The sequence below is a fragment of the Lutra lutra genome, chromosome 13, assembly GCF_902655055.1.
Source record: "Lutra lutra chromosome 13, mLutLut1.2, whole genome shotgun sequence".
Lineage (NCBI taxonomy): Eukaryota > Metazoa > Chordata > Mammalia > Carnivora > Mustelidae > Lutra > Lutra lutra.
Genome location: NC_062290.1, coordinates 41,090,988 through 41,111,853, shown reverse-complemented (window position 1 = coordinate 41,111,853; position 20,866 = coordinate 41,090,988). Strand labels below are relative to the sequence as shown.

Here is a 20,866-nt window from a genome sequence, read left to right as displayed (position 1 = left end):
TGGCCAGCTCCCGGCTTCCTGTCTTCCTCTTTGTGTCCTGGCCTAGCCTTCCAGGGAACTGCCAAGACACCGTTGCCAAAAATCTTCCTTCGGAAAGGTCAAGTAACCTCAAGTCACCTGTGCCAATATTTGTGTTTTCTTTTGAGTCCTTCTGTGTTCAGCTTTGAGAAAAGTATACGGGTGAATGTGCCGAGAGTGGAACCTGGGGGTCACTTTGGATCACTTGAATGAAGCAGTAGAACCCAAAGAATCCTTTGGCTGGTCAGGGTATGATGTTTCTAGTAGAATTCTATTTAAAGCTCTGGGAAGTGTGATAGAGTTCAGAATGGTTCAATGTGGATTTGGATTGGATTTGGATTGAGTTTGCTTTTTAGGATTCACTATACACATGTGATTTTTGGCTGAAGCTGGCTCCTGGTGCATCACATGGCAGGGAGAGGGAGAAAAATAGAGACTGGTCTTGGCTTAAGAGCTGCATTTTGGTTTGTTATTTTAAGACTTCATAGTCACATACTACCCTTGGCTTTCTAGTTTGGTGTCTGAGACCAAGCATCCTGGCAAGCGACCTAAGGACAGTGCAGGAGAGGGTTACCTGGGGTGTCTGTTGAAAGGGCCATTCTCTTGGTACCAGTTGCACTGATTGGCACAACTGTTGAGTGCACGTAGAAGAATCTACATTTGTACCAAGCATCTTGAATGATTCTGATGCTCACTAAAATTTGGGGGCTGGATGTGTCCCTGAGTGTGAAATGAAAAGAAGTCTTTTATTTGCACCACACAGTGCATTGTCCCATGTGTCCTCTTTAATTGATCTTTTTGGAGACCTAGAGCTTTAAATGGACTCTTCAGACTGTGCGCAAACCAACAGCGACGACGGACACTTTTCAGAAGATTGAAATGAAAAGGTACTAATATAAGAAAACTTTATCTAAATAATTGTCCTTCTCTGAACCTTATATTTTAAGATTTTTTTGTAATAAGGCTTTTTCCGTGACACCAGAGAGCCACCGGAAGTTGTGTACTAAACAGGTCTGGAGGGCTCCCTCTCTGTAGCCGCCCTGAGAATGTTGCTTCTTGGAGGGGTGCAGTGTACGGGCCCAGTGATGCCTCTTGTTAAAGGAAAGTTCAGCGTCTCCAATATTTCATAGCGCAAAACCGTTTTCTTCTCCGTACCTTGAAAAAATACCGTGTGAGGGATATGGAGCTCTTAAAGTGCCCCAAACTTAGCCACATGCGAATGTTCGTGGCTGTTAGCATTCTGTAGAGAAGATGTTGCATGTTCTGCCTGTAAACTCATAGCCCTGTTGGGGAGGAATAATTACCTCTGCCTTGAAGTTCCTTCTAGCTGGACTAAGAATCAAAGTGCCATAAGGCAGATTAACCAGAGAAAAATCAAATTTAATGGCATCCCTATAGGGAATCCACATAGACGTGGAAATTCCAAAGATGGTAGATAACATGAGGCTTATATGAGCTAAGGGGAGGAGTAGGAATCTGGGGATACAAAGGGGAGATGGAGCAGTAGCAGGAAGGTGAAAGGAGTTGTTTGGAAAACAAAGGTTGTCCTCATGCAGGTAATTTTCTTAGTAAAGAGAATCTCTGTTAATAGCTGTCTTCCTGATACAAGCAGGCTGTTGAGGGAGAGCTAAAGAGCTTTTCCTGGATCTGTTGGGTTTTGATTGCTTTTAACTAAAGACAATGTTCGTGCAACTTGGCCCATCTTGGGATGGCCTGCCTGTGGCCCCTACAGCCCCAATATTTCCTTTTGGCTTTTCATGTAAAATTGTCCATAGTATTTACTTCCTAAGCTCAGTTTAATTTTCCTTTTATGCCTTCTGTATCATGAAATGTTATTTTAAAATGTTGATAAGAATGGGATAGCCTTGAACCTTTTTTTGCCTTTGGTCTGTAGCATTCCTAAAGATGGGCCCAGGTTACCTTTGTAATTTTACCTTTTTTTTTTCTAAATTATTTCCAAAATTCACTGGAAAGTTGCAGCCTCAGGACACCTCTGCCTTTCTGACACGACTAACAAACACTACACTAATTTGGAACACATGTTCTGTCAGAGTTTACCTATAGCCTTGGGTTCCAAATTTGCAACTTCAGCATCTTCCATTGAAAAGAAACAGCATATTTTTTTTTTCTTGAACTCCCCCCTTGCCTCCCCTTGAACCATAGTCTTTTATAATAGTAATAAGGAAATGTGGTTATGGGTATAATTGCCATGAGGCAATTGTACCCTTGAGGACTGGCAGAATTTTCTTTTCTTATAGTCTGAGGACTGGGTTCCATCAAGAAGCTCCATTTGCAAATAACTCAATTAGAATAATAACAATGTCTTTATTTTTATGGCAACTTTCCCTATAGAGATCAAAGGACGTTAGAAACATCCTATCAGATTCATTGTTCTAATACCCAGTGGACCAGAATAAAAAAGTTTTATTCTAGCTCGTTTGAGATAGGTGATTGAGGCAGAGAGAGGTTAAGTGACATCCCAGAGGTCACAAAGAAACTCAGTAGGGGGACTGCAATGAAAAATCAAGGTTTCCTGTTACTCTGCAAGTTATCAAGCCACATTCTTTCCTGGCCATTGTAAAGGATGAGAATAAAGCACAGCCTCTTTTAGGATTGCAAAATAATGTAGGTGAAAGTGCTTTGAAAATTGTAAAGGTATTGTTGCTATCTTTATCACTTAGTACAAATGGAAGGTAAGAAAGAGCCTTATTGTCAATGTCTAGTTATTCTCCTAGATAGGACACAGATTTGCAAATTTGGGGTTGCTTGGGCCCAAACATCAGTCTTCTTGATCATTAATGAAGGACTAATGAAAAATTAAATTTATAAGTCTAAATAAAATATCACACTTAAGCATCTTATGGCTCCTCACAATTCTTAAAGAATTCTCTGAGGTTGAAAACAAACTTTGAACGGATGGAGAAGAAACCAAAGATCAAAGTTGCTCTTGTTGAATTAACTGCTAGACACAAACCTTAACCAAGTACTCTGATTTTATTTTTTTCTTCTTTCTTTCTTTCTTTCTTTCTTTCTTTCTTTCTTTCTTTCTTTCTTCCTCTCTTCTTCTTCTTCTTCTTTAAGGTTTTCACTTTGGACTCCATAGATCTCAGGGTGGGTGTGATGATTTGAGGCTCTTTTTTTTTTTTTTTTAAACCAGGAATATGAGAAGTGGGAGTAGAATGCTACTAATCTTCCAACCTGATTTCAGGGAGCCTTGGAGGACACATTCTCTGGGGAGGAGACACAATCAACTTGATGTTCTTAATTACTATTGTTTGCTTTGTGATTAAAGGTGGCGTATTTTGGTGGGGGGCTGTTGGCTTCCCCAGTGTCCAGTGTGTCGGTGTTAGGAGTGTAAGGAGTGGTGGCATTCCTTCCCTGAAAGAGGAATCCCCTTTCACTTAGCAGGAGCTGAAAAATCAGAAATGCCCACAATTTTATCAGCCCTTGCCTTTTAACAGGAAAAAAATGAGAAGTTGGGCAAAATACAAATACACAGAATTTTAAAGCTGTCTCTGATTTTCAAGGTTCTAGAGTGAGTTCATATTCCTTCCCTTTAACTCAAGTAAATGAAGTGATCTCCCGCTTATCACCCATCCTCCCTGTCTGTCTCCTGGGAAGAGTAATGGCCTTGAGACTTCGTCTCCTCATCAGTGCACATCTTGTTGTGTCTTAATGCTTAATGAATGTTAAGCTGAGAATGAATCCAGGTAAACAGGTGAACAGAAACTAAAGTTCAACCCGTGTGAACCTGTGTGTGAAAGAACATGGGAAGAAAACATCCATCTTATGGAAGCACTTTTAGCCCTGCGAATGGACCGAGGTGATCAGAGCTATTCTCTATCAATTGATTGAATTAGATCAGCTAATTTATTCCAGTTCTGATAATTAGTGGATGATATTAATAGAGAACGTTCAGTTACTGCTTTATTATTGTTAATATATTTTTTTTAAAGGAAAGTTTTCTTAAGCACCCCCTCCTTTTTCTTTTAAATGGCCTCCCTGGATTCCAGGGCTTCCCCCCCCCCGCCCCGCCCCATTGTATATTGGTTTTCATGGAGTGACATAATGTCACAAAAGATTCCAACCCAGTGACAAGAAAGCTGAGCAGTGCTGTCACTTGAAAAACACATGGGTCCCTTTGAATGGGACCCTAATGTGGGGAGAAAGCTTTGGCTTGGCATCTAGATGGGGGTACCCTAACCTTTGTATTCCAATTATACGTGGAACCCTGACTTTATTGCAGTCACGAATATTGCCATAGAGTAAACAAACCTGCACAGATAAGAATGGTGTATTAAGCACAGTCAAGGTCTTCCCATTTATAGTTTGTATTTTCAAGCCAAAAAAAAAAAAAAAAAGTTATCCTTTTGGGGGGAAATTATTTCTCTGTTTCACATCCTTTCAAAATTAACTGGGTTTGTACCCCATCTTCCCTTCATTGAAGTTTTCCTTAGATGTAGATTTTATACCCTAGACTTCCTTAGACATAGATAGGTGTAGATTTTTTTCCTACAAAAATCTAATATTCTGTCAACAATAAGTAGAAAGACAAGCATACTTTTCTTATAAAGAGCTGTGACACTTTATTTCATTTCATTTTTTTAAAAGATTTTATTTATTTACTTGACAGAGAGACCACCAGTAGGCAGAGAGGCAGGCAGAGAGAGAGAGAGAAAGAGGGAAGCAGCCCCCCTGCTGAGCAGAGAGCCCGATGGATGCGGGCTCCATCCCAGGACCCTGAGATCATGACCTGAGCTGAAGGCAGAGGCTTAATCCACTGAGCCACCCAGGCGCCCCTATTTCATTTCTCAAACCGTGTCCCGGGCAGAAGAAGGGCTGTGAGCCTCTGACAGGTGACAGAGCTGCAGGGGTCAGGAATGGAAACTGTAACATCAAACCTTGCCCAGTTTTTGCTTCTGCCTCTGTCAGTCGTGCAAAATGTCCTTCACCTCTTCCAGCCGCTGAACGGTCCTATGAAGTTCAACGGTTTCAGTCCAATTCTTGCGGCAGAGACACCACAATCCACACGTTCTATCCCTGCCTTGGCATCCTCAGCTGACACGCCAAGGTTGAAGCAGACTTGGGAGAACACAGTTTCCTTCCAGGCCAGGCACAGCACATCGTGATGTCCAGGGGATATCACACTTTGAGATTTAACCCCTGGGGGTGGGGGTCATGGGGGAATGGGTGGAGAAAGCTGCATTGAAGTGGTACAACCCCCTGTCTCTGGTGTTAAAAACAGAATTTACTTATAAACTATTTCCCTGTTACTTTGTTGCATTTTATCTGCTGTGCCATTTGTAAGTGGATGGAGATTTTGTGTTTATTGGCTTTCAGCCAGATCTTCAAATACATTGTTTGAAGGTGGAGATTAGTCGTCTCTCCTAATCGCTATCAGCCTATTTCTAGGAGGGTGCCTCTTTAAACCAATTTCTTGGCCAAGTATATCTGTCTAATTTCAGTTATCTGTTCAGGATAATGTAAACAATTCAGTTTCACTTGTTGTGTCTTGGCTTTAGCTGAATTATATATTCCTACGTGATGTTTTTAAATCCCAGAATCCACATAATAGAGTACATTGAAAGAACTGGTGATCTTTTCTTATTTCCTTTTTTTTGGACTGCAACTTATAATTAAAGTTTAAGTTTAGAATAATATATGCACAGTAAAAAAAACTGGTTAAAGTTTAGAGTCCATTTCTATCTGGTATTATGCTTCCTGCATTTCACCCCCATTACCAGAGACACTGAACACTTGTGGTGTCAACATTACTCTTCTGTTTTCAAGGTCTGTGCAACATGTCTTCCATCATATTCTGGGGGTTGTCTTGTGGTATGTCCATCGCACTATAATTTTCTTATTGGAAATCAAAGGGAAAGGAGAGAAAATGCAAAAAGTGGAAATTACGGCTAGGCTTCCTTCATGATGACTTTATGCCTGCTTAGACTATAACCCATTTTCTTTTTTTCAATAAATATTTGAAGTGTCACTTCCTTCTTCCGGGGCTGTTATCAAACACTGTTATCAAACACACTGTTAAGACATCAAGTCGGTCCATATCATTTGCATTTGCAATTCTAAAGTTTTGACACTGAGTTTATATACTTCCTTATGCATACGTTCATCAGTATTTTTATGTTGTCTCCTATTTGTGCAGTATTCTAGTAAAGCATTGTAAATTTGAGTTCTTATAGAAGAAAATACTTCTGTCTGTTCTTGTTTAATGAATTAGCCGAAGTGAAAATGCTAGATGTCAAGTGAGGTCTTGTGGACGATTTCTTAGAGAAAACAGAGTAATGTTGAAATTGTTTCTCTTTTCAAATATGTGTTATCCTTATGTTGATGTAAATTCGTGTGTATTTAAGGCAGTTTGATTATCCTTACATGATATTGTTAGCTATTCAGACAACTGATAAGCGATTCAAAGTTGTTCATGTCATGAGATATAAGTAAATGCATAGTATTCTATAAATATAATCAGACTCAATTGATCCAGACAAGGAGCAGACAGTCGTGTTTGTAGAAAGGTCATTTACACAGGGAAAAAAAAACAAAAAACAAAAAACCAACAACCCAGGTATCATGTAACTTGTTGGATAGAGAGACTATGAGATGGTAAAAAGGAGAAATAGTAAACATGGACGGGTGTGTGGGATTATCACATCTCTCAGAGGAGATGTATTTAGAGCTTGTCATTGAAAATCTAAGTAATTAGTCTTTTTTTTTTTAAGTCTTTTTACAAAAGATTTTGGGGTGTAGAATTGCATACTTAGTACCGAATGGTGACAGTGCTTTCTCATCTTTTTTATGAGAATCATAATAATTACTTGAAACTTATTAAATTCTAAATGGCATTATATTTAATCTGTCTAATACTGTTAACTCTATTACTTGACATATTTTGGAGTGATGAATATGTCAAACTTCAACAAGCATACATATCTGTCAGGATCCAGGAAAATAGAGTTTCTACCAGAGAGTACAATAGAAAGACTTTTATGAAGGCAGGGTAGGAGGTTATTAGAAATTAGAATGATATTAGATCAGGTGAGACGCCAACTGGACAGTGAGGCCACCCAGATATCAACACCAGCAGGAGCTCCCTACTTCAACTCGGGCTGGAGGGGTAAGGGGAGAAGTTGGTATTAACAGAGTTCTTGAGCCACAGTTATCTGAGGGATGTGGGGATCACAGAGAGAGGGACCCACCCAGTGAAAGCTAGAACCATAAAGGATTCCTGGCCACCACTTGGAGAGGCCTGTCAAAGCAGAGAGAGGAAATACTTGCCCTCTCGTTTCTTCTTGCCCTCTGATTTCCCAAACTCCCACCTGTGCTCCCCATTGGTCTGGACCTGGCCCAAACCCATTTGTTAACAGAGCTGGGGAATGTAGTTTGCAGGAAAAGAGTGAGGGATGGCTCTGAGGACAAGTTACTACTACTTGGCAACTCTGACTTTTTTTTTTTCAAATTTAATTTAATTTAATTTTTTCGGTGTTCCAAGATTCATTGTTTATGCACCACACCCAGTGCTCCATGCAATACGTGTCCTCCTTAATACCCACCACCAGGCTCACCCATCTCCCCCCTCCCCTCCAAAACCCTGTTTGTTTCTCAGAGTCTACAGTCTCTCATGGTTCGTCTCTGCTCCAATTTCCTGCACTTCACTTTTCCTTTCCTTCTCGTAAGGTCCTGCATGTTATTCCTCATGTTCCACAGCTAAGTGAAACCATATGATAATTGACTTTCTCTGCTTGACTTATTTCACTCAACATAATCTCCTCCAGTCCCGTCCATGTTGATATAAAAATTGAGCATTCATCCTTTCTGATGGCTGAGTAATATTCCATTGTGTATATGGACCTCATCTTCCTTATCCACTTGTTTGTTGAAGGGCATTTTGGCTCTTTCCACAGTTTAGTGATTGATGTCATTGCTGCTATGAATATTGGGGAACATATGGCCCTTCTTTTCACTACATCTGTATCTTTGGGGTAAATACCCAGTAATGCAATTGCAGGGTCATAGGGTAGCTTTATTTTTAACTTTTTGAGGAATCTCCACTCTGTTTTCCAAAGTGGCTGCACCAACTTGCATTCCTACCAACAGTGTAAGAGGGTTCCCCTTTCTCTACATCCTCTCCAACATTAACATTTGTTAATCTTTGCCATTCTAACTGGTGTAAGGTGGTATCTCTGTGGTTTTGATTTGATTTCCCTGCTGGCTAATGAGGATGAACATTTTTTCATGTGTCTGTTAGCCATTTGTATGTCTTCTTCAGAGAAGTGTCTGTCTATGTCTTCTGCCCACTTTTTGACATGATTATCTGTTTTTTGGGTGTTGAGTTTGAGGAGTTCTTTATAGATCAGGATATCAGCCCTTTGTAGTGTCATTTGCGAATATCTTCTCCTGTGGGTTCCATGGGTTGCCTCTTTGTTTTGTTGACTGTTTCCTTTTGAGGTGGGATGGAGAGATGGAATTGAGTGAGGTAAGATTCAAAGCATTACTTTCACGCGAGCATATTTGCATGATATTATTGAAAGGCTTATCACACTAGTTTTTCTTAGTGGCATCGAATTACTAATTTTCTTATTGCACTAGAAAATTTAGTTTATGATTTGTCATTATACATTATTGTTAGGTGCTTTGAAAATTCTCACTTTCTGTTTTTGGTTAATTTTCAAATTTTAGCATCCTTTAAATGTCAGGAAGACATTTGATCTTCTCTAGTTAGAACAAATCTTGAAAACCAAAAACAACAGGTGACAGTCTCTATCGTTCTGTTGGCGGTTAGCTCTGACAGGGCGTCATAGATGACCTCAACTTCCCCCTCTTCCATCTTCTGGACGTACTGAGAACGGACAAGGGAAGTTCAACTGTCCTTGTCATAAAGCACTGCCTACAATGTGGAAATGATGATGTGGTTTCTTGGTTCTTTTGTGACTTCTTTGCAGGCTCGGTATGCAGCATACTCTGTTTTTTGACTGGAATGCAATGTCAGTCTTGAAATGGCAGCATAATAATCAATTTGCAAAATTGAACATTAGCCATGTGTAATGTATGTGCAGTAAAAATAATCTTTATGAGCATGGGAGATGAGTCTGCAGTAAAGAACTTGAAGTTGGTCTGTGTTAAAGTTTTGTCACATCTGGAAGGCATTTGATGTATAAAATTACATAGGTTTGATACCATTCAGGGTTAGGACATATGGATGGGACATTATGCAGAAACTGGTTCTTTTTCATACTCTTTAGACTTAGTTTAGAGATTTTTAATCATAAGGAGTCCATTTGAATCTCCGTTAAAGATAAACTGAGCAAAATGACAAAATGGAAGGAATTTCGAACACATGGTACATGGCTCTATACCCTTATAGTCTTGGTTCCCTTCTTTAAAATGGATATATAGAATTAGACATACCTTGCATCATTTTTTTCTTGTTTCCCAAATAACCATAGGCATGAATAGTAGATTCCATGGTAGGCTTCTACAACAGGCTTTTTATTATTTTTGGTTAAAATTACCTGTATTTTCAGCTTTCCTTTCACAATGACATTTAAAAGAATACTGCCACATCAGATTATAACAAATCTTCATATTTCTTTTGGGTTATAAACTTTTCAGAGTTCTTTCAAACATATTATTCTACTTATTAGACTAATCTTGACCTTCCCTTAGAAAAAAAGGTAAAATTAGGGTGCCTGGGTGGCTGAGCCAGTTGAGCGTCCCGACTCTTGATTTCAGCTCAGGTCATGATCTCAGGGTCGTGAGATCGAGCCCTGTGTCAGGCATGGAGTCCGCATGAGATTCCTCTCCTGCTCCCTCTGCTCCTCCACAGGCCCATTCTCTTTATCCCTCTCAGGGAAGAAAAAAAAAAAATCATATTAGCCCAGCTTTTTAAAATTTGTTTTTATCATTAAAATCAAGTGACATTCCTCTCATGCATAGTTTTAATTGGCAGGGGGAAATTACTATCTCATTTGTTTCTTCATTTTATCCTTTTGTGAAAATGTTCACTCACATGATGAGTTATTCAAGTAGTCTTATTCCTGGTAAATTAGCTTTTGCCCTGAAAACATGGGGACAGAACTTCTTTGAACCATTTATCAAGGAACTGTTAGGACATTGAATACCGCTCCATTCTCTGCCACATCAGCACACTTCCTTTTTCGTCAAGTGACTTCTCTCATTTTTTCCTCCAGTTTTATGATAAAGTTATTTTATAAACAATAGCAGTACTGAATGTCTGACACGCAAATCTGCCTTCCTGTGGTGGGAGGTGTATAAATTTTGTCTTACTCTGTTTTTCTGCTAATTACTATACACTTCTGGATTAAATACATACATTTATTTTTGTATGACTATATCACCACCTACTTAAGAGCCATGATTTAATAATAAGGCAAAGTCTAGTTATTCATCATATATAACCAATCAGGTATATAAAAAAACCATTCAATTTCTTTCCAGTAAGCTCATATGATGACTTAAATGTAAATATTTTAATGATTTGGCAAAGTATCGTTCACCTGGCATAATGGAGAAGTCTAGCCAAGAAAAAAATTTCTTTTTAGGAACTCGTGCCTATGATCAAATGAGCACTTTTCAAATAAGAACGTGACTTTTCAGTTTGTGACTGAATCAGTTGCTAAATTTGTATTTGTAGAGAGGTTCTCAAAAAATAGAATATCTGTAGACAATCATCAGACAAGTAAGAGTTATGATTGGCATTATTGCAATTAATTGTAATTTGAAGAAGATGAAAAATAGCTTAAGTTAGAGCAGCCATCAAGATCTTGTCCACTGTAAAATAGTGGTCATTTATTCAACAAATATTTTTTGAGCACTTAACTAATATGCCAGGGATTATGCTAAGTAATGAATAAGACTTCCATGTATCTTGGGCACCTGGGTGGCTCAGTCGGTTAAGCATCTGCCTTCTGCTCAGGTCATGATCCCAGGATCCTGGGATCAAGTCCCTCATTGTCAGGCTCCCTGCTCAGCGGGGCATCTGTTTCTCCTTCTGCCTCTGCCCCTCCCCGCCTACTCATGTTCTCTCTTTCTCTAATTAAATAATAATAATAATAATAATTTCCATGTATCTTGACCCCATGAATTTTATAACATAGCAAATGGGCTGGACGCTAACCTAGCCCTTTAATTTCCAGTGCTGTTAGAGTTTTCAAAGGGAAATGTGGAGTGAAAACAGAGGAGGGCCAGTTAGGTGGGGTTTTGGTGGAGGGAGGAGTGTGAGTGGGAAATTAGACCTCAAAGTATATTTCAAAAAAAATACATTAGCCTTTCTCCATAAATACCTGTGCATATTTTCACTGTTGTGGGAAGTTATTATTCCCACCTCTTATTTCTGTTGTAAATGAACTAAGGCTGAAAACTTGAGCCTTTTCTTGTCCAGTTTTAAATGACCGGGCAACGTGAAAACTGAGGTAAGAGGGGTTTGCTCAGGGTCAGAGTACAAGTGGTTGGCAGTAACTGAGTGGGACCCAGGCGTTCTGACTTTCCAGACAGTTCGGAGAAAACACAGCCTGCTCCCTGAGAAGAAAAATTGCCGACGAAATATTAGAAAGTCTTGTATCTGGTTTTGATCTGGATATACAATATGATAGTAAGTTTTGGAGAAGTACATGGAACGTCATAGCACAAAGGGGCCATGTGTCCACAGGACTGTGGCACGTGTGGGATTTAGGCTAATCCATGGAGACCCCAGGACAAAATAAAATAAGTAAGTCACTGTGTCAGTGAGCATGACAAGTGCTCTTCGGAGCTTTGGAGGTATGAGAGCATTTATTTTTCCGTGCTTTCCTTTTAAGAGCAAATCTAAGACTAATATGATCATAAACATTGCATTTGGTTTATATTGAAATTTTGCAATGATTTTTTTTTTCAATCTGCCTCCATAATTATGTTCTTGAGTCTGATGACATTCTGGTTTTCATTTTCAGATTCATATTTCACCAACATTCTCTTTGCACTACATACCTTACTATAAAATGCAGGTTTCTTGGTTTCTAAGAAAAAAAAAGTATATTACATAGAAGAGCTGAAATCCACAATGTCTCCCAGATGGGAAAGACAGAACATTCATCTCATCTTTTCCTACTGGATCTGGCCGGGCTTTGGAAAGTACTTCATTGTTTTCATATGGTAAAACGTATTGGCCAATTGTTCCTTAAAGTACGTAGTGGCATGTTCATCTACTATTATGAGATATGGGCAGAATTTATGAAAGATTATAAATCTTGCAACTCTCTTCAGAAACTTAAAATACAGCTGGAGATGTTTTGCTTCCAACAAACATGCAATCTTCATAAAATTGGAAAAGAAATGTTTTGAATAAATAATGTCTTGGTTTATTTCTCTCTAGTGCAAGAACTATTTTTTTTAGTCACAATCATGCCATAAAACTCCTCCCTTCACTACACTAACACCCTTGCCTCTGTATTTATATATTTTCCCGGTGCATTAAAAAATTTTTTAAGGATGCCAGATTGCTTTGCCTTGTTTTTAAAGATAGAAAACTGGATTTGCTCCCAGGGACTCTTTCCCTAACTAGGCCAGTTTAAAAACTAAACAAGGATTGAGTCAGTTAATTAATTTAAATGAGATTACAAATCAAAAACATATTACGCAATCTTGATTTAATTACCACATTTTATTTACTTAATTGAAAACACACTGTAGGAACTTTGCAATGTTGACAATGATCAGTCTGGTGTCTGTGCATTCTATAGGGTAAGGGCTTAGAAAGCAAGAAATGCAGATGATCCTGGCTGTGACCTTTGGTTCACTCAATCCCTGGATCAGTAAAGAGTCATTGAACTTAATCTTAGGCCGGCAAGGTCAGATACGATTATCCCCGCTTTCGGTCGTGAGGTTTTGGTGCTAGTTAATGAGCCGGTACAAACCTCTGGTCAGAGATATTGGCAGATTTAACACTTTCTGTGCAGGGGTGTTTGTATCTGCCCTAGTCAATAGTCCCCCCACTGTGAACAGGTTTAATTTGCTCTCATATGGATACGAGATTTTTTTTTTCCCCCCTTAAATTTCAGTGGCCTCTGTCTTTCGGCTAATTCCTTGTGGACAAATTTTGGTCTTGAGCCCAAATAAATCCTTATTTTAATCCTTGAGATAGGATGCTTTGAATCTAATCACCCTGTTAAACCAAAAAAAAGTAGCTCTTTAAAACAAAGTTTAAAAATAGAACTAGTGGAATGTGTAGGAATAAGAAATAGAGGCTAGATGACATGTCTGTGCTCTTGTTTGATATTTTCTTTGGTTAAGCTAATTTATCTGGAAGGACCCTCAATATAGCAACCTCTTTTAAAACTCTGAGTTCTGTTGTATTCAACAGATACTTAAAAATCTGTATTAGCCAATGAAAAGGAGGATCTGAAGGTATGGGCCTTTAGATGGGAAATAATATAGATTAAAGAGCATGATTAAGGATACATAGGAAGCCATGTTTCCTGAACAGTATTTTGCTTCTGCCAAATGTATTCAGGGAGATTTGATTTCTCTTCGTACTCAGTACTCAGACCTGAGTTTAGGGAAGGGGGCACTGATTCAGTAAAAACTATCAAGGACTCCATTAACAAAGTGACAGAGTTCATGGTTTCCATGGGCAGTTGGTTAAGCAAGTTTTGCAACAAAGTGGATGCCATATAAAGGAATGTCCTGTTGAGAAGAGAGAGGGACAGAAGCTAAAGAGAGACAGAGGGAGGCGGAGAGAGAGAGAACGAGCAGGCATTTCCCTGCATATCGACGTGCTTGCAAGAGACAAGGAAAGCCCTTGGTTTTCCTGTGTTCTTTTTGTGTGCATGTTATTCTAATAACTATTTAATAGAGGAAAAAGAAAATATTGTGAAGCTATAGTTTTGTGTCACCCCAGTTGATGAAGCCGTTCTCCATTAAACCTGAAGCCGTATAACGTTTTAACCGTGCCGGAGAAAACTATGGCGAATTATGTAATCAGAATTGCAATTCCGTGAAGCCAAGTCTCTGTAAATCCCGAGGAAGCAGTCACTGGGAAAGTAAACAGCCAAGAGTGAGGCACAAGACTTGGACAGAGGACAGTGGAAGAGGGTGAGCGAAATTTGCCCTAGGAAACTTAACAAAACCTAGAGTTTTCTCCCCTTCCCCTTTAAAAAGATGCATCGTTTGTCTTATTTTTGTGTGTCCCTATTATAAAATGCATTCATCTGCCTCCTTTCCCTCAGGGTTTTGCTTGGTCCTTACATCCTGACTTTTCTCTTTCTTAAGTGATTCTTTCTGGCATGATATATATTTCATTTGTAAAATTATACTATTTTAATATGTTGGTAATTAACGTTTAGGAGAGAAAGAAGGGGGCCATTCCAAGTCTTAAAAAAAAAAAAATCTCATGGTATTCTTCAGTTGACAATGGGCTATTTCTTTACCTGCTTAAAGCAAAAGATTATGACAAAGGGGCTCTTTATCACATGATGACTAATTTTAGTTCTTGTGAGAGACTCTCTGTAGGTTAACAGGTTACAGTGTGGGTTTCATTTACTCTTCTGATATCCCTTGATATAAAAGCCATATTGTTACAGAATCATAGAATTTTAGGGCTAGAAGGGACCTGACAAATTACCTTCTTCAGTCCCTTCTTTGCATTGACATGACTGTAAATTAAAATCATGCCTCTCAAATTTAGTTTTTCTGTTGATACTCCAGTCTTGGTGCCAGAACATGAAATGAATTCCTGAAATAGGTTTCATCTAGGAGTAGAAAGACAACTTATGTATAAAGGCCATTAAAAACTTCTTGGCCTCCTGCTTGCAAACTGGGGGCCTGTTTCTGGACTCTCAACAGACATTTTTTTTCCCTTTGGAGGAGAGACCCCAAAGTTAATTTCTCACTCAAAATAGTCTCTCTGATCTACCCCCTCCCATTTCCAAGTATTCCTTCTGGAGGTAAGGGAAGCAGAACTAAGCCTGAACATCAGGCCAGGACTCGTACACCTGACCGTCCCAAACCCTCCCCCGCTCTGCCTCCCCCCCCCCCCCCCCCCGCAAAAAAAGCTGTGTCTGTTTGACTTCTAATGCATGTTTCTGCCCTGAGGGGCATGCCTAGTCCTTCTTCTTTGTACACTTGTGTACTTTTAGAGATTACTTGTTCCCTACTCATTTAGTTTACTCAACGGAATGTCAGGCAGTATATCAAAGATTAGGGCTGTAGGGCTAATAAATAGGTCAGCATCCCTCCTTTCATGTATTTCAGAATTTAAAATAAGGATAACTTCAACGTGGAGGACTTTGGGGAGGAAAAAAAGGGGACAGAATGTGTAAAGACTTGGAGGCATCAGGTGTAAGTGACATATGGGGAACCAGAAGGCTAATATAGGACCTGGGAGTTGGTAAAGACTAGGGGTCTGGAATGGCATTCTGAAAAATTTGGAGATTTTCCCATGGGTACTTGGAATACATGTCAGGGTCTTAGTGGTGAATTAGCTTCATCAGTTTGAAGTTTCAAAAAGATCACCTTGGTAGCAGAGTGGAATTATATCTACCACCATAATATGAGATCTTTTCATTTCTCAAGACCCTAAGGTCCCTTCCCTTTGGTACCATCTATAAAACACCCTTACTCATCCTTCCTAGGAAGAGCAAACTGCTTGCTGATCTTGATACATACTCATTAATAACACCTGTCACCATGTATAATATTTTATTTATACATTTATTTCTCTTTGGGCAGCCCCTGAGCTCTAGAAGGCATAGTGTATATTCTTCTTCTTAAAACAGTATGTTAAAGGTCATTATTATAAATGAATTGGAAATTTAATAAGAACTTATTGAGAACCTATTATGGTCCCAAACATCAGCCATTGGACTATAGAAGGGAGTCCATGAATCTTACTGATTCACATCAGTAGTGATTCACAGTAGTGACCTCCGAAAGACTTTCAGTTTTGATGGTCTGTCCCCATCAGATAATTGGGTTCACCTACCTCAGAAAGTTAGTACTCATTAACAAACATTTAAGTGGTTATTATTTGTTTATTATCTTACCTATTTAACAAACATTTTATTGGACTTTCACTAGATCATTAATTAGTAAAACACTAGAATTCTCTTTGTTTAGCGGAGAGAATCCGGACTGAATTTAATTCAGAGCTGTCCTCTTTTGAAAGCATTGATAACTGTATAGATTTTAATAATAATTGTTTCCAACTTAGAGTGAAAGAATAACTGTGGGCTTTTAAAATGTATGAAAAAGGTTTTGAATGTATTGGTAAATGGTAGGAAGGAGGAGGGAAGTTAGGGGAAGGTCAAGTTCCCGGAAACATTTAATCTACTGAAAGATCGCTTGGCTGTACGTGATTTTAAGATTGCATCATAACCTCTCAAGAGGCAGTGTGTCTGAATGGGTGGCCCATGTACAGAACATATGTTTTAATAGTTGCCATGTAACTTTGGACAAGCCATTTGGGTCGCTTAAATATCCCGGGGTCTTTCATAAAACTGGGTCAGGAGGGAAGCTGGCCATTCTTTGGGTAAAGTTTAAAAGTTTTGTTATTAGAAGAGCCATAAAAGGCTGGCTGCTTTCTAAAAGGGAGTACACAAAGGGATTGAATAAAAGTTGGTAAGGGTCATGTGGGGTTGTGAACCTTTTCTTAGTCCTGGGGTAGGAGGAATAGATTGAGTTTAAAAAGTAGTAACTTAGAAATGGCTTCGCTATTTTCTTCCAAAAAGAAGACATATATGTTTAGTTCACACTATTAAAACATAAAGAATGGGTCAGAAGATACTTTTAAAAGTACGTAATGCAAACTATTTCAGCTCTGCATTATGTCCAATGAAGTCAGAAATGTAGAAGATGTAGACTGGGATCAAGGAAGAGAAAATAAAATGTGGAGGGAATGATGGAGGACTGGTTTAGGTGGCTGCCTTTAAGTTCTGTTCCCCTGTCCTTCTCTCCACTGCATCCAGATTGTTCTAGACTCAAGACCCAGTGTGCTGGGCAACTCACACACCCCCTTCTTACCAGCCTTGTTCTTCACAGACTTCGGTCTTCTGGAAGGCAATCCCCATCAGATAGCTGGTATCTGCTGCCTTTTGAGCAGGAGAGCTCCTGAGAGCCTTGCAGTGGCAGAGCTTTCTCCCTTGAGGGGAGAGGGTGCCTACAGCTTTTACGTAGGAATTCTCAGCGGACACACGCTCCTTGAAGTGTATATCCTTCAAGTGTCTCCTTCATATTCTGACTATTTGCCAAAAATCTGGCTATATTTAAAAAATATGTTTTAAAAAGATTTTATTTATTTATTTGACAAAGAGAGAGGGAGCACAAGCAGGGGGAGCTGCAGAAGGACAGGGAGAAGCAGGGTCGCCACTGAGCAGGGAGCCCGATATGGGGGTCGATCCCAGGACCCTAGGGGGATCACAACCTGAACCTAAGGCACATGCTCACTGACTGAGCCACCCAGGTGCCCTGTCCACAAATCATTTGCCTGGGATGGGCAGAATTTAGTCATATCCCCTTTCTCCCTTTCTTCCTGAGAGTTAGCCCATTAAACACATTAATCATTCTTTGAATGTGACCTCTGTGTTTGATATCGTTGATTTACTGATTGTATCAGATGCGTCTGACCAGTGCATGATGGTTGACATAATAAAAGCTTTGCAACAATTCTACAAGGTAGACAGTATTACAGTTGTAAATATCAAGACCACAAGGCTCTAAGAGTTAAGTAATTGTGCACAAAATCCCCCGACTAGTGAGGAACAGAGCTAGAATTCACGATAACATATTAAGTACACACAGACCCACACACAGGACTTGAGCAAATGATGGAAGTAGTTGAAGAAAACCTTTGGGTATAGTATAATGTGACCTGGGTTTTTGATGTGGTCCGAATAATTCCTTCTCTGAAGTTAACCACAATAACAGTTCATTTTGGTTTCTCTGCCAACTATGACTCGCTGGTTACTTCCTTTTCTAGCAGTTGGAATTGAGTGACCGGTATAAGGTGCCATAAGAGTTAAGAGTAGATTATAGTGTTAGAATTTACAGTCTGAAAAGTAAATGCGAACTTGCCCCCTCCCTGAGGCGGCTCTCTTCTATGTTTTGGGATCTCGTATATGCTCTTTTACTTCATGAAAAGAAGCAGACTTGGGAATATGAGGGAAAAGCTGCCATTGTGTGCCAGTAAATGCCCGATCATTTTAGAAAGTAGAATTCTTATTAAAAGCAAGTGTGTGACTCAAATGTAGTGTCTACTTCAGTTTTCTCTCAAATGTTTGTGGTTTGGTTGTGTTTTGTTTTAGTAATTATATTGTTTTCAAATGAAGAGGTTGCTGTGCACTTGTTGGGAATGGGGGAAGGGGTAATGTGCAGCAGAAAAGACAAGGGTTTCCCCACGGGATGTTGTGGTAACAGGGGGTGCTATTGTTCTAGCTGAATACTTTCTTCAGAATAGAAGAGACATTCATTCTTTAATTGACCCAAGTTTTAGGAGCCAGATGTTGGGAAGGAGTTTTGTGGTGCCCTTTTGGAATTGATTTAAGTAAACATGCGAGGCTCACGGAGAGTCTACAACCCCTGTCCCCTGAGGACAAGCTCAACCTGCCTCATGTTGTGTCATTAGGAAGGTGGCAGTTAGCCACCTTGAGGGACGCATGTCTAGATCTCCATAAATGTGAGGTAAATTCAGAAGAAAAAAGAGAATATGAAGAAGCCCTCTGTCCAGTAGGTATGTTAATAATAATAATAATAATAAGTAGGAACTCCTCAAAAGGTTAGAGTGACTTGAGAAATTAAATTGGAATGTAGTATCAGTATTGAAGGACATTTGTCAGAGGAACTCGAGGCAGAAATAGCTGAATCTGTAGCAAAATAATGTCATTTATCATTTTTATGTAACCATCAGACTCCATGCCTGGAAAGTGGCCAATGTTATACCATCTTTTATAGGAATGTAGAAAGAGAAAGATTGACCTTCTAAGTTGTAAGTCACCGAGTCTTGCCTCAATTCCAGAAAAAAGCAAGCAGATTCACGAGAGATGGGAGACAAGCATTTTAGAGAACACCCAGCTGTGGGACTGTCTACAGGAGACATGAGCTGGAACTCAGGCTACAAGAGTAGCTCCTACCACTTTCTTTATTTCCGTTTTGGGAAATCGGAAATCAGTTGGAGGATAATGTGGGAATCACTAAATACATTTGTGAAGATTTCATGAAAGCTGTTCTGGAGGGAAAAAAAAAAAACAAAAAAAAGACAAAGGAAATAGGATGAGGAGGTAGAATTCCCATCTCAGCATTAACTCTATTTAGCAGGCATGAGGCAAAAGGCAAAGATGAAAAACCAAGCTCTGTACAGAGAGAGACTCATAGGATCCCCTTGCATTTAACAGTGGAAGCAGCCGTTGGAGCTTGCTAATCACTTCCATGGAAGAAGTTAATAACCCTGCTGAAAAAAACCAGCCTAAGATATTTCTGCTTCAATGAGACTGGATTCCTGTCTTGGCTTAGGTACCATGGCAAGATTTCAGGGAGGAGACTTATCTGTGGCCACTGGTCACATTTTGTTGCAATTCACTATCAAGTTCAAAACTGCCTTTCTTAGGCAGGCAGAGAAGGCTGCGGAATCTCAGCCTTCCATTCCCCTGGCGTTTGCTGAAAGCCTAGTGCATTCACAGCACACTGCGCACCGGGGAGGACACAAAAGAAGTAGACAGAATCTCTTCCTCTGCTCGGGAGCGTGCAATTTAGTTGGGGAGACAAAACTTCAATACTAGAACCAGTAAAAGAAGATGACAAAGCAACCTGTAAGGAAGTGTATAATCATAGGGGGCAAATGACACGGATAAGTGTGGAGGGGACGTAGAGGAAAGAGGACGGAGGGAAACGCAGCAGTGTTAGATGAGCTGGGAAAGGAGTGTTGCTTAGCCGTAGGGTAGACTTTCCGCTGCTTTCTGCAGAAAGCATCAATGAAAAAGAACGTGCGGTAGGAAATTCAGAGAGACTACATTGGTCTTGTTCTCCTTATCTGCAGTCTGTCTATCACAGATGGAAATTAAATTGATCCAACAGTTTGCTCTCCACAAAGCTATGTTAGTTTCTACCTAGTAATTTATGCTTTTCTTGGTGTTTGCAAATTGATTGCTATTATGGGATGCAGACAAATCTGGGCCTGGATCCAGTAGGTTGGGAGATTAAGGGAGTGGGTATGTGCGTGTGCACGTGAAATCCTGGAAAAACGGACTCTCGTTTCTGTGTATTTCACTCCTCGAATAAAAACATTTTCAGGTTCTTAAAAGCATGTTTAATTACACTCGGATTGCATTTTTAGGGGATGTATCTGCTTTATTTTATATTGCTTCTGACAGGCCCAACCTCCAAACCACCTTTCGTGGCTTTGGAGCCAGACCTTTTGTTTCAAAAAAGCCTTGCTCCATTCTAAGACTATGATAGATCTCTACTTTTTTCTTTTCCTTTTGACACAGAAATATGGATGGACATTCGTCTAGCTTGATAAATAAAGTGTTGCTGCTGAAAGGCTTGGGAAAGTATACTTTATTTAAACACAATCAGCTTCATTGTTGCATCTTAATTTTTTTTTTTAAAGTCCTCCTGAGGATTGTGAAATTCGTTCAAAACAAATTAAAAAGAAAACATTTTCTGTGATTTCTTTATAGATTCTGGACAATCAGGAAGTCCAAGCCACAATGATCCTGCCAAGAATCCTCCAGGTAAATATATGCTCCAAGACGTTTGCAATCTAACATTGTTGGAGAACAAAGGTACCACTGTATAGATAAACACCCCATGATTGGTCAGCTGCCTGTTTTTCTCTGGCAGACTGGTATGA

The 20,866-nt window shown here is 39.5% G+C and overlaps 1 protein-coding gene across 7 annotated transcripts in view; it reads left to right on the top strand.

The window, feature by feature from the left end:
- NFIB (nuclear factor I B) overlaps nt 1-20,866 on the top strand; it is a 233,567-nt gene that overhangs the window by 110,714 nt on the left and 101,987 nt on the right. For all 7 annotated transcript variants that reach the window (XM_047701107.1, XM_047701113.1, XM_047701112.1 and 4 more), the window contains exon 3: nt 20,694-20,747. In XM_047701107.1, the coding sequence (XP_047557063.1) occupies nt 20,694-20,747 (54 nt within the window). The remainder of the gene's footprint in view (nt 1-20,693; nt 20,748-20,866) is intronic.